Below are 13,958 nucleotides of genomic sequence, written 5' to 3'. Positions count from 1 at the left end.
AAAAAAACCAATAAGTACAATAAATATGCACAATATATACAGTCAAGAATTATATTAACAATATCTAGTCCTTTAACATTTGACATATTCAGAGGAAATACTCCATTATTTATCCTATTTTGGTGAGTCCAGAATGTTGTATGTAATTCACTTTCTATCCTAACTTGTATTGCCAACCCAAAACTATCTTTTGATGTATTTCAAACTTATACACTTTACACCTCTTTAGTGAGTCTCTTTTCTGAATTCATTAACAAGGAAAACTATAACTATCTAATCTTCTACTCCCTCAGAGACCCAAGAAGGAAATAATATTTAATGAGTAAGCAGGAAGTGCAAATAGACAACTTCTAAAAAACATGAGAAATGACAGAAACAGCTGGCTGCCTGGACAGTCACCCAAGGTTCCTCTGCAACATTGGGGCATCCATCTTTGGCCTACAGGTCTAGCGTATCTAACAGACTCATCTGTGAAGCAGGGTTTTCTAAAGGGTCTTCCTACCTTGTCTTGGCAAGGTTTGGCAATCCTATTTTTTGTCCTGCTTGTTCGTTTGGACAGCATACTGTCAGCAGTTGAGGCAAGGGCACTTTCCTGCCCAGTGGCTAGCTTTTGCCACAGAGAGTAAACTCCATATGGAGTTTCTTCGATGCCCATCATCTTCTTTGAAGTAGATTGGTGCTGCCAGGAGCAGACCTGTCTCATAGTCACAAAAAAATTAGAATCTATGTTATTAAAACATCTTAAATGCCATATTCTTGTAGATCTCTGAAGTGTTTGAAGACGACCTGTCTATGTAAAATACCTGTTTGACCTTGAAAACATACCTAATATGACTACAAGTTCAATTGTAGTAACTACTAACTTTCATTTCTTTATATCCTAATTAGTTGGTAATAATAACTTTCAAGGACTAGCAGTTTGCATTACATTGTTAAATGAACTCTATAGGTACAATACCTTGAACAAGATTAGAAGTGTATGGCCGGGCGGTGGTGGCGCACGCCTTTAATCCCAGCACTTGGGAGGCAGAGCCAGGTGAGTTCGAGGCCTGATCTACAGAGTGAGATCCAGGAAAGGCGAAAAGCTACACAGAGAAACCCTGTCTTGAAAAAACCAAAAAAAAAAAAAAAAGATTAGAAGTGTATGTACAGTATGTTCTAACAGAATTAATCTCAAATTTGTATCAATATACAAAATTTGTATACAATATACAAAAATCCAATCCAATGTAAAATATTTAAAACAACTAATTGCTTATTAAAAGTAGATTCAATAATCTACTCTTTTATCCTATCATTTCTATATCTTTTTTTCAGATTCAATAATCTACCTCTTAACTATATCCTCTTTTTTCTTTCTTTTTCTTCTTTTTTTTTCAAACAAGAACCCTGAATCTAATCTCCTTTGTTTCCCCTGACCATTATCAATCAACAACTTGAAACCGACCATCCTAAAAAATGACAATTATCCATAACCCATTTAAAGGCTAAAACCCCACCTCTTTGTTATGTGGGCATCATGTTCTTAAAATTACTTCCTGCTGTCTAGGGGCAAAGGTATGTTTAGGGAATCCTGAAAAGAAAAATTTTGGGTTAATTGTCAAGTGCTTGAGAGGTAGCTGTACCATTTGTGAGTCTCTGCACAATGTGAAAGTACAGGATTTGTCTCAAGTCCTGGCTAGAGTAGACTGTGAGGCTATATTATCTCAGCTAGCCATCTTGATACTATCCTGAGCAGTTTGTAGTCCAAAGCTGACTGGTGTTTGTCAGTTTGGTGTTGTTATGAATGGACTCATCATTGTGGGGTCCTATCATCTTTTTAAAGACTTCAAAGATTACATTGGGTCAGATTATTCCTTTTCTTGGTAATTTTTTCCAGGTAGTTCTCTCTTCTTCTTTGAATGCTTATTTGTTCAAAGGCCTTTAAATCATCTTCCAGATGATTGTTTTTATTTTCCTGAAAGACAAAAACAAAACACTTTCTTAACCCTAACCTTGGAAGTTTCTAAATATAATCTTTATCGGTTTTGATTTATTTTTTTTCTGAATTTTTTGTTCTGTCTTTTATAGCTGTTTTATCATCCAGAGCAGTATGGTTTTTTACAATAGGCATTGGGTTATTTAATTGCCCTGGGGAGGGGTTTCTTCCACATGTCAGAAAAGGACTAAATGGAATTTGACATGGGGATTACCTTTTCCGTCCCTTGTTGATCTGCATTCATTAGTCCAATGTCTGCCTTTGCCACACCTTCTACATATTTCAGAAGGGAGAGGTGTTCTGTTGGGATTATTCCTAGCAAAAACATTGTTTCTAGGAATGCCTTGTTTACAGTCCCTTCTTAGGTGACTTTTTTTTTTAACCGCAATTGAAACATCTGACATTACTATTTTTCTTCAAACCTCTGGAAATCACCTCTCCTATCCAAGCATCATCATGATCATGAGATTCAATATTTATTGTATCTCAGATCCCTTTCTTCAAGGGTGCTGATTTTGCCTTTAACAGTCTAATTATCCTTTAACATTGTGTATTAGCATTTTCAAAAGCCAGAGATTCAATTATTATCTGTCTATCTTCTGAATTTGGTATCATTCTATTTAGTGCTTAAGTCAATCTTTGTAGGAAATCAATGAAGATTTCCTTTGGACCCTGAATAACTTTTGAAAATGACTTAATTTTCTTTCAATTCTGTCCCAAGAATTCAATGCTGCCATGTGGCATAAAGTCAGAGTGTGGTCATTATATAAAGACTGTCTTTGTATATCAGTGTAATCACCTTCTCCAAGAAGTTGATCTTGGTAAATTTCAATACCTCTAGCCCTACTCCATTGTTCAAGGGTCTTAGTCTCATGGGTCTTCTTCTCAAGGGACCTTAGTCCACCAGGTCCTCCATTGTAATTGGGGACCAACCTCTAGGACTGCTGTAACCAAATCTCTCTAGTCTTGAGGGATAATTCTATTACAAGTTGACCATGAATTTAGCATCTGCTTCACAGAAGATGAGTGGATGCCAATTGAGACAATTGCTTCTTTGAATCTCCTCAAATCTAACATTTGCACAGGAGTCCAGTCAGCTCTTACACAGCCTTGAGGATAGTTCCTGGAAGGAAATTGGATAGATTAAGGTTGACTGTTTAAAAGCTTTAGGCTGGCAGGGTGGTGGTGGTGGTGGTGGCGGTGGCGGTGGCGGCGGCGGCGGCGGCGGCGGCGGCGGCGGCGGCGGCGGCGGCGGCGCACGCCTTTAATCCCAGCACTCAGGAGGCAGAGCCAGGTGGATCTCTGTGAGTTTGAGGCCAGCCTGGGCTACAGAGTGAGTTCCAGAAGAGGTGCAAAGCTACACAGAGAAACCCTGTCTCAAAAAACAAAAACAAACAAACAAACAACAAAAAAAGCTTTAGGCTGCTTCTCTGTAACCTTATAATGCAATGTTGAGGTTGGTTCTCCTTTAAATTCCTTTGTCTGAGTCTGAATATCTCTATGACCTGTTTTAACAAGTTTTTCTAAAACTTATCTTGGCACTCATATTAACCAACTTTTTTAATGATCAAACAAATAATATTTATAATTGACATTACACCTATCCCATCAACATTAATTATCTTCTCATTTAATTGTTCCATTTTCAGACTGTTTAATGTATAGTCAAACAGAGACCAGATGCCTTCCATTGTAAAAATGTTTTCCATTTTTTTTAATGTGGGGAAAAAAACTTTCCTTTGACTAATGTCTCCCTTTAAGAAATCTTAATTGACTCACCAAATCTGCTGACAATGATGATTCAGATGACGGTGTGGCAGCAGACTGAGGACAAGGCCCAGAGAAAGCCAAAGGGAAGAAATTGGAGAGTCACCTGTTTGTACAGGGGAATGTGTGAAAGCAGCTAATCCTGGCGTGTTTGGAGCCTGGGTCTGGGAAGTTTGCTGCAGGGAGCTTGGAACAAAAACTTAATCGTCAGGGTAGGGACTGTAGCCTAGGTGGGGTGGAGATTCTGACGGCATATAGTTCCATTCTGAGCAGGAGACTGCAAGGCCACCAGCAAACAGCTTTTTCGTGAACTCATGCCCACAAGTTGGACGCCAGATATAACACAAATTACTAAACAGCCTTTTAATAAAAAAAAAAAATCCAGAACCAGATAATGGGGTAAATGTTGAAATTAAAGATTTTAAAAATAAAAATAAACAAGTAGTAGACTGTTAAAAATTGGAATGGCGGTATTCTTCCCTGAAGTACCTTCTACTCTCAAGCCGTTACTCATTTTTCTTTACATTTGTACTGCTCAAAAATAGTACAGAAACAAGTACAAAAATCATCCAGAGGGACATGGTGGCCCACACCGGTAATACCAGAACTCAGAGGGGAAGACAGGAGGATAGTGGTAAGCCTTGGCTACATGATGTAGAAAATAAAACAGAAAACAAAGACTGAACTCTAACTCAGTGGGAGAGCACCTGCCTAGAGTCCCCCAGTGAGGGGCTGGGGTGTGACTCAGTGGTAGAGCACCTGCCTAGAATCCCCCAGTGAGGGGCTGGGGTGTGGCTCAGTGGTAGAGCACCTGCCTAGAATCCCCCAGTGAGGGGCTGGGGTGTGGCTCAGTGGTAGAGCTCCTGCCTAGAATCCCCAGTGAGGGGCTGAGGGTGTGGTTCAGCAGTAGAGTGCTTATGTTGTATAGGGGAGTCCCCGTTTCTACCTCTGCTAGCTCAAGGAAATAAAAAAAAGTCCTGGGGGTTGGGGTGGGGATAAAAGGGAATCGGTCAAAGCAGAAACTAAGATGACCAAGATGGATAGAAGACATCGACAACAGAGCAAGGGACTGGTCAGTCACCTCAGAGGTGAGAGGTGCTGTGAGCTTCAGATCAAAGCTGTGCCTGCCTGTGTTGACCTCTGAATGGAGAGGTTGTGTTTCCTGGAAGCAGGAGCGAGTGGGGGTCAAAGGGCAGGGGCAAAGAGCATCCTGAGAGGCGGGGCTGGGACCCACAGGTTTCTTTCTAGGATGGACAGTGGAACTCCTGTATAGAGAGGAACACAGAAGGACCAGTGGTCTTTTAAAAAAAAAAAAGTAACTTACTTATTACCAAAAGTGATTGTGCACGCCTTTAATGCCAGCACTCAGGAGGCAGAGGCAGGCGGACCTCTGTGATTTCAAGGCCAGCCTGGTCTACATATGAATTCCAGGTCAGCCAGGGCTACACAGAGAGAGTCTGTCTGAAAACAACAACAAAAGTTTATCTATTTATTTTATGTGTGTGTGTGTGTGTGTGTGTGTGTGTGTGTGTGTGTGTGTGTGCCTGAGTGTATGTATGTGCACCACATGTATGCAGGTGCCAGAGGGAGCCAAAGGAAGGCATTAGATCTCCTGAAACTAGAATTACAGGCAGCTGTGAGCCACCGTGTGGATTCTGGGCCCCAAACTCTGGTCCTCTGCAAGAGCAGGAAATGTTCTTAACTGCTGAGCCATCTCTCTGGTCTCTGGAGCTGGAGGGAGTCGGGGGGGGGGGGGGGGGGGGGGGAGGCTGTCCTACAGAGAGCATTTATGTGAGGCACTGGGGTTGAATAAACAGACCAGAGAGGTGGGAACCTCCCCGCCACCTCACTCAGGGATCTGAGGAGGACAAGGTTCCCAGAGCAGGAGGGGCCGAGGAAGAGCCAGACAGAAAGAGACCCCTCTGAAAAGCTCCCAGAAACAGCTGACACTAAAGAGGCAGGATAGGGGAGGTCAGCAGGGTGTGTGGACATAGCCTGTTGATAACACCGGGGACTATGGTCAAGGGAGAGCAGAACTGTGAGTTCACAAGAAAAGGCTAAGTGCTGGGGCTGGCGAGGTGGACAGGGCTTGGGGGAGGGGGCTTTCCTATGAGTGGATTTCAGCTATGGGTGAGTGGTGGAAGAGCCAGATGTGATAAGCACACTTGTCATTTTAGCGCTAGGGAGCCTGAGGCAGGAGGATGGAGCTGGATTAGAGACAGTTTTTATTGAGCTCTCTTGGTCCCTATGCCTTGGCTTATGGTCTTCTCCAGAACTCCTTTTCAGCCATGAACCTGGTTCAGGTGTAGCCTCCTCAGATAACTCTTTCTGATTGGCTGGTCCCAGTCATGTGCTTTCATAGTGCAGTGTGTGTGTGTGTGTGTGTGTGTGTGTGTGTGTGTGTGTGTGTGTACATACAGGGAACGTATTCGCTATGTATGTATATGTGCTTGCATGCTTGTGGGGGAATGTGCATGCATGGGTGCATGTGGAAAACAGAAGTCAAGGCTGGCTGTCATGTCTGCTTTTGTTTGTTGGTTTGTTTTCAGGCTGGGCCTGTACCTTACTGATCAGGCTGCCTCTGACGTCCTGTGAACACGAACCACCACATCTGGCTTCTTACCTGACTTCTAGGCATTGCACTTAGGTCTTCGTGTGACAAGCACATCACCAGCTGATCTCCCTTGTTCCTGCCATCCTGATTTTGGGGATAGAGCTTTGCAATGTAGCCCAGACTGGCCTCAGACTTGGGACAATCCCCCTGCCTCAGCCTTCGTAGTCCTGGAATTACAGGCAAGCGCCACCATACTTGCTTCTGCCCATTCTGTCTTGCACTTAGATGTGGGGCTGAGACTCTGCCTCCACCTGCGAACTCTCTGAAGATGGGACAGGGTCCTCCCTTAGGCAGCGGCTCAGCCCTTGCACTATGCAGACTTTGCACAAAAGGAAACAAGATGTCAATCATTGCCGGGCAGTGGTTGCACATGCCTTTAATCCCAGCACTTGGGAGGCAGAGGCAGGCGGATCTCTGTAAGTTCGAGGCCAGCCTGGTCTACAGAGTGAGACCCAGGACAGGCACCAAAACTACACAGAGAAACTTTGTCTCGAAAAACAAAAACAAACAAAAAAGATGTCAGTCATCATCTGTAATGTGATCTTTGGGAGGTAATGTCATCTCTGAGGTTTTGAAATCTATTTTATTTTGTAAGTTACCCTTCATTTATGTTTTGGTGGTGTTGGGGAAGGACTTGTTCAGGCTAGGCAAACACTAGAGCGGAGTCACAGCCCCAGCCCTCTGTGATGTCTCGGTCTCTCTAACCTAATGGCAACTCAAGTTCGTCACATATTCACCGGCCCTGCGCCCAGGCACTCAGTATTCACTATCTCCACGCCCGCAGTGCTCAACTCCCCATTTTACAGAGGACAAAAACTGAGGCATGGGGTTGGGGCGGGGGGGGAGACGATGAATGACGTGTCCAAGTTAGCAGCCAGACAGGGACTTTGGCGCCCGGACCAACTAAGAAAGCCGTAGGAATCCAAAGAGGAAATATGAAATAGCCTTGCAAACTCTAGGCGCCTGGGGTGGGTGGGTCCGCGGTGAAGCGTAGCGTAGCGGGATGAAGGGGTGAGAGGAGAGGAAGACTTGGGTTTCCAGAGGGAGGCCGCTTTGAGCGACAGGTACGCGGTGGCTCCGCGGCACCCCGGCAGGAGATCTCCGGGTGAGGCCCGCCCCCTACCTGCCCCACCCCCAGTCCTGCCAGCGGCGGCGGCGGCGGCGGCGGCGGCGGCGGCCCCTTTAAGAGCGGTCGAGGCGCCCCCTGGCGGCGGAACGCGGACAGCGCAGCGCGCGGCCGAAGCTGGAGCTGGAGCCGGAGCCCGGAGCCCGGAGCGGAGCCGGAGCGGAGCCGGGGCGGAGCGGGGCCGATCGGGCCGAGCCAGCAGCCGAGCTGGGGGCGCGGGCGGGCGGTATGTACCGGGCCCGGGCGGCGCGGGCGGGGCCGGAGCCCGGCAGCCCGGGGCGCTTTGGGATCCTCAGCACCGGGCAGCTCCGGGATCTGCTTCAAGATGAGCCCAAGCTGGACCGGATCGTGCGGCTCAGCAGGAAGGTAACGCGGGGGGCGCGGGCAAGAGGAGGGTGTGTGTCGGGGGTAATGGAGAGGACGGGCCGCGGCCTGCGGGGACCCGGAGACCCAGCCAGCGGAGGCCACCCCCCTGGAGCTGCCAGGCCTCGGGATCATGGGAGCCTGGCACGTCCGAGTGGGCCCCGCGGAGCCGCCCCCGGGGGATGGGGGGCGCCCCGATCCGGCCTGGGGCGGGTGGTGCGGGAGGGGGCGCCCGGGGATGCACCCGTGCACCCCCGGGATGGCCGCGAGGCGTGCCCTCCCGAGGATGCTCCGGGGAGGTGTGTTCTGGGGGGCGGGAGGTGGAGGGTGAGCTGTGTTGTTGGGGGCCCTGGCTCAGCACACCCACGTTCTTTAGGGCCAGAAAGGGGAGGCGCCTTGCTTGTGTGTGTTGGGGGGGGAGAACTGAAGGCCTGCTTGACACCTGGGGTGGGGAGGAGAGCTGGGAAGGGGGGGGTTATGCTTTAGATTGGGGAGGGGGCTTTGTGTCTGCCATTGGGGATGGGTCTATGAATACAGAGGCTTGTATTCCGTAGGCCACCATAAGAGAAAGTTGTATATTTCACGGGAGACATAGGCCCGGGCTGGTTGTCTGTTGGGAGGGGGGGTGCAGAAAGAGAAAGTGTGTGTTAGAAGGAGCCAGACGAGGAGGGGCATGTGCACGGATCAAGGGACAGATGGAGGGGAGCGTGTTCTCCAGGGGCGGGGAGCTAGGCTTGGCCCTCCTAGAAACAGGCTCAGAAAGCCTTCTACAGGGCCCCACGGATGCCTTCTGCTAGGTGAGCAGCTAGCAGGTGCTGGGGACCACAAAAGCAAAGGGGGTGTGTATTGTATTCGCGGGGTGTGTGTGTGGGGGGTTCTGCTAGAGGGCCGATGAGGGGGTGTGAGAGATGAGAGGGTGACCTGAGCGTGGGGTGGGGTGGGCTGGGAAGGTACAGGGTGAAAACATCGCTCCCCCAAGAGTCAGAACAGAGGGTGGGAATGTTTTCCACACAGACACCTGAGGAGGAAGCGAGACAAAGGCCTGGAATGAGAGGCAAGCTGCCCAAGCATGGAAAATGGGACAGAGAGGGGAGGAGGTAGCCCTCGGGGACCTGAGCAGACATATTAATTGAAAAATTAAAAATTAACTAACATTTGTAGAGGCCTTCATAGTTTGCCTCACTTAGGTCTCACAACAACCCGGTAAGAGAGGCGGGTTTTTTTGTTTTGTTTTGTTTTGTTTTTGTTTTGTTTTTAATTGTAGAAGAAACTGGGGCCCAAAGAGAAGACGCCAGGCAAAGCCTGGAACGGGCCAACCTAGCTCTCTCCACCTGTTGGTCCCGACACCCCTGCAGGTTGGGGATTCCCAGGTGCCTTTGGCTAGGCCTGTGGTGGGTGTTGTGCCAGGGTGGACTCCAGGAGATCCTGGGCAGTTTGAGGCCAAGTCCCTTAAGCTCTCCTCTCCTGGCAGTTCCAGGGTCTGCAGTTGGAGCGGGATGCCTGCTTGGCCTCGAACTACGCGCTGGCCAAGGAGAACCTGGCCTTGCGGCCCCGCCTGGAGATGGGCCGGACTGCCCTGGCCATCAAGTACCAAGAGCTTCGAGAGGTGGCTGAGAACTGCGCAGACAAGCTGCAGAGATTGGGTGAGGGGAGGCCCGGGAGGCCCGGGAGGCCTGCCTGGGGTGGGGTCGGCCTTGGTCTGTGCTAGGCTCTTGCGGGTGGGACTGGGACACACCTACTCTTGGACAAAATTTGAAGGGAGCTGCTTTTGGCCTTCTGGAAAGTGAGGTTGTGAGCTGTGGAGGAGCAGGCTTGGAAAGCTGGCCTGGGTCCCCCGTGTGTGTCATCCCAGGACTTGGGAGGCAGAGGCAGACGGAGCACAAACTTGAAGAGCGTTCCTAGGCTACCTACCGTAGTGAGTTCTAGACCAGACTCTGCTGTCTCTTGAGGAGAGAGCCTGCCTCCAAAACAAAAACAAACAGCTGTGTTCAAGAGGCCTGATGGAGCTGGGCGGTGGTGGTGGTAGTGGTGGTGGTCCATGCCTTTAACCCCAGCACTTGGGAGGCAGAGGCAGGCAGATCTCTGAGTTCTGAGTTTGAGGCCAGCCTGGTTTACAGAGCAAGTTCCAGGACAGCCAGGGCTACACAGTGAAACTCTGTCTTGAAAAAATGTGAAACAAAAAAAAGAAAGAAAAGAAAAAAAGAAGTGGCCAGATAGAGGTCCTGGGCAAGGCCCAAGCTGGGCATGGTGACATATGCATAGAGTCCCACCACTTGGGAAGCAGACACAGGAGGATCAGTAGTTCAAGGCCAAACGTGGCTACAGAATGAGTTTGAGCCCGGCCTGGGCTACCTGAGACCCTATCAAAAAAAAAAAAAAAAAAAAAAAAAAAAAATCAGGCTGATGAGATGGTTCATTGAGTAAAGACACTTGGTGCCAAGCTTGAGTGTGATCCCTGGGACCCACAAGGTGGAAGGAGAAAACCAGCTCCCATAAACTGTCCTCTGACCTCCACAACTGTGCAGTGGCATGAAGTGTGCCCACACGTAAAACACACAGGAACACACAATACAAATGTAAACAGTTTTTAAAAGCCCAACATCAAAACAAACAGAAAACTAGAGGGGGGAGGGGCTGGGAGGTGGCTCAGGGGTTGAATGAAGTGCACTGTCTGCTCTTCTAGAGGACCTGGGTTCGAGTCCCAGCACCCGAACAGCAGCTCACAGCTGCCTGTAATTCCAGTTCTAGGGGGAATCCAATGATATATCTTCTGATCTCCATGGACACCAGGCACTCACATGGTACACATGCATGCCGGCAGGCAAAACAAACATGCACATTAAATAAATTTAAAAGAAAGAAAAGAAGAAAGAAAAAGAAAACAAGAACATAATCGTGAACCCCGGAGCGGCCCCCCGGGGTCGGGGGTCGGTGTCTCTGCTTTATTCTTTTTTTATTCTAGGGCGTGGGGCTGCCTCATGTCTGACCTAAGTGATGGGTTGGGTGCTGGTAGCCTCGATGTGGTAGTGAGGAGGCTATCCGTCCATAAACACTCAGTAGTGTCCATGGTAGGGAAGAAACTGAGCCAGGCATGGTACTGCATGCCTGTAATCCCTGCCCTCAGGAGGCTGAGGAGGACCAAATTTGGCAGGCCAGCCTGAGCTACACAATGAAACCTTTCTCAAATGATGATGATGATGATGATGGCTGGAGAGATGGCTCAGCAATTGGAAAGGAGTGGAGTTTGGTTCCCAGCACCCGTGTTGGGCAGCTCACAGGCTGCAGATCCAGGCAGGGTCTGACAACTTCTGGCCTCTTCCCGAACCTGAACTCAGTCAAGGACGCACACCCATACACAGACACATACTCGTAATTAAAAACAAAACCTTTTAAGAAAGAAAAAGAAACAGCAGTATTAAAAACAGACCAAAAATAAGCTGAACTTATTTGTGTATGCCTATAATCTCAGCCCTTTGAGGTCTAGAGACTGGAGGATCAGGGGTTCGAGGCTAGCCTGAGCTACACAGCGAGTTCAAGGTTAGAGGCTTTAAGAGACTCAGCCTCAAACGGGAGAAAAAGAAAACCACAAAGCCAGTTGAGGATTTGGAGGCCACCGAGGTGGGAACGGTAGTCACCTGCGGTCAACGGGAGAGTCAGAGTCCCTGTCTGTCCCCCCTGTGGTCCCCAGAGGAGAGCATGCATCGCTGGAGCCCCCAATGTGCGCTGGGCTGGCTGCAGGCTGAACTGGAAGAGGCTGAGCAGGAGGCTGAGGTGAGGTGAACAGGGAGGGAGACCCATCTTGTCCCATTGGGGTTGCCATGACATCAAAGACTTGGGAGTGCCTCCTCTGAGAAGCCCGCCATGACTGCCTACAGAACTTTTCCGGGGATGGCAGCCGTTGATGTCCTAGGGATGTCTACAGACACTGGAGGGCAGGGTCGCCTGGGGAGTAAGGCCCCATTCCTCTGGGGCTGGGTTGGGAGCCGCCACTAAGTGCAGGGCATGGGACAGCCCCTTCTTGTTGGAAATAGGGGTGGCCAGTCTGTCCAGTCTGGGTAAACCCAGAGGCGGGGCCAGGCTGGAAGCGCAGGGCCTCTGCGGGGCGGGCTGGTCACCATGGGGATGGAGGAATCAAGTCTCTGATCGGGACTGCCTGCCCTCAACTTGCCAACCTTTTCCCTCCTGGACCCTGCCCAGGTCCAGATGGAGCAGCTGCTGCTGGGGGAACAGAGCCTGGAGGCCTTCCTGCCAGCCTTCCAGAGGGGCCGCGCCCTGGCCCACCTGCGGCGGACCCAGGCCGAGAAACTGCAGGAAGTTCTGAGACGTCGGGAACGCTCTGCCCAGCCGGCCCCCACGACGGCCGCCGCCGCCGCCACCGCCGTGGATCCCCCCAAACCCTTCCCTGCCGCTGCCGTCCTGCCCACGGGGGCCGCCCGGGGACCACCTCCAGCCGTACCCCGGAGCCTGCCCCCCTTGGACTCCCGCCCAGTGCCCCCCCTGAAGGGCTCCCCCGGGTGCCCTTTTGGCCCGGCCCCTCTGCTGAGCCCTCGACCCTCTCAGCCTGAACCCCCCCATCGGTAGGAGCCAGGGGGCGGCCTCCCAGCGGGGGTCCAGACAAACTTGATTCGCGGCTCCTCCTCCTCCCCCACTGTCTGGGTGGGGGGAGGGGCAGGCCCCTCCCCCTAGCCTCAGGCAGGCCCCCGGGCCCTGGAGGCTGAGCTGGGGAAGAGGGGCTTCCCGAAGAGGCCCGCAGAGGGCTGGGGGTGGGGTGGGCAGGGTGCTGGACCTCGGTCACCAAGGAAACTCTGCCTTTTTATTTTATTTAATTTTTTTGTCTCCCCGATCCTCCAGGGTGCCAAGCCAGGTCCCCACATGAAAAGAACTTTAGGGGGGCGGTCTGCTTCCCCCAGGGGGGTCTTGCTTGGGGAGGGGGGCCTGTCGCACCCTGCCACATTACTGGGCTCGAACTTATTGGCCAAGGCTTACTGGATTGTTCTCCTCATATCCTGAGCTAACCCTTTCCGCAGTTTGGGGGCCCTCCGCCTAGGAGCCAGGTGGTCATGCCCCAGCTGCGGGCCCAGGGACACCCCCAGGGGCCTTGCAGCTGGCCCTTGGGGCAAGGTAGGACAGAGGCTTCTGACCTGCGCAGGTGAGAGCCGGCCATCCCCAGGAAAGACCATTCTGTATTTTTCTGTCCCTGTCCCCTTGAATGGAACCTTTTTGAGGGCAGGTCCTTGTCTTTGTATGTTCTGTCCTCAGCCCCGCCTCCTAGGGGCTGTCAATAAATGTGCTGATGGATGACGGTGATGATGCCCCGCCTCCTCTCTGCTCCCTCAGCCAGCCTCCACGTCTGCTCCGGCGCGTCCTCCTCCGGAGCTGCCTTCTTTTCCCTGCCCATCTAAAGCTCAACTGACCTGCAAGGCCAAGCGAAGTCTCCTCCTCCTCCTCCTCCTCCGAGGAGCTGCCTGGTTTCCAGAGAACCTTTCCTAAACCTCACTTCCCAGCCTGGCCAGAAGTTACACTGCGTACGCCACGGTCACCCATAGCCTCACCTGGCTGCACCTTCTTTTCCAGGATTGCTTGTCCAGCTCATCAGGACGGTGCCCCACCTTCTTTGGCCTGCCGCACCACAGCCTCCACTGGTGATATCTTCGATGGGAGACGGAGGAGGGGCTCTGTTAGGAATGCAGGCATCTGCCGCCCACTAGGGAGACGTTAAGTGGCCAGTTTGGCTGCTGGGTGTGGGGCAAGACCAGCAAACAGAACGTCGGGGAGAAGGGGCATAAGGGTGACCCCGGAACGTGGGAGGCTGAAGCAGGAAGATCGAAAGTTCAAGACTCGGGGCTGGGGGCATAGCACAGTGCTTGTGACAGTAGTATGCAGGAAGCCCTGGGTTCGATCCCTGGCACCCCCTAAACTAGGCATGTTAAGTCACACCCATCATCTAGCACCTTGGAGGTGGACCTAAAGATCAGGGGTTCAAGGTCATCCCCGATGACATAATGAATCTGAGGCTGACTAGGCGGCGCTGTCTCAACCAGACCCACAAAAACCACATTCAAGGCCAGCCTGGGCGACACAGAAAGTTCACGTCCAAACGGAATACGTGG

General features: G+C 50.9%; 1 protein-coding gene across 1 annotated transcript; it reads left to right on the top strand.

The window, feature by feature from the left end:
- The first annotated feature begins 7,617 nt into the window (after positions 1-7,617).
- On the top strand, positions 7,618-13,146 carry Vps37d (VPS37D subunit of ESCRT-I). Its single transcript, XM_006971304.4, has 4 exons — positions 7,618-7,851; positions 9,320-9,491; positions 11,537-11,619; positions 12,046-13,146. Exons 1-4 carry the CDS (start codon positions 7,714-7,716, stop codon positions 12,427-12,429), a joined length of 777 nt encoding a protein of 258 aa, XP_006971366.1. The 5' UTR covers positions 7,618-7,713; the 3' UTR covers positions 12,430-13,146.
- The last annotated feature ends 812 nt before the right edge of the window (positions 13,147-13,958 follow it).

The sequence above is a fragment of the Peromyscus maniculatus genome, chromosome 23 (genome assembly GCF_049852395.1).
Source record: "Peromyscus maniculatus bairdii isolate BWxNUB_F1_BW_parent chromosome 23, HU_Pman_BW_mat_3.1, whole genome shotgun sequence".
Classification (NCBI taxonomy): Eukaryota; Metazoa; Chordata; class Mammalia; order Rodentia; family Cricetidae; genus Peromyscus; species Peromyscus maniculatus.
This window is presented reverse-complemented; position numbering and strand designations above follow the sequence as displayed.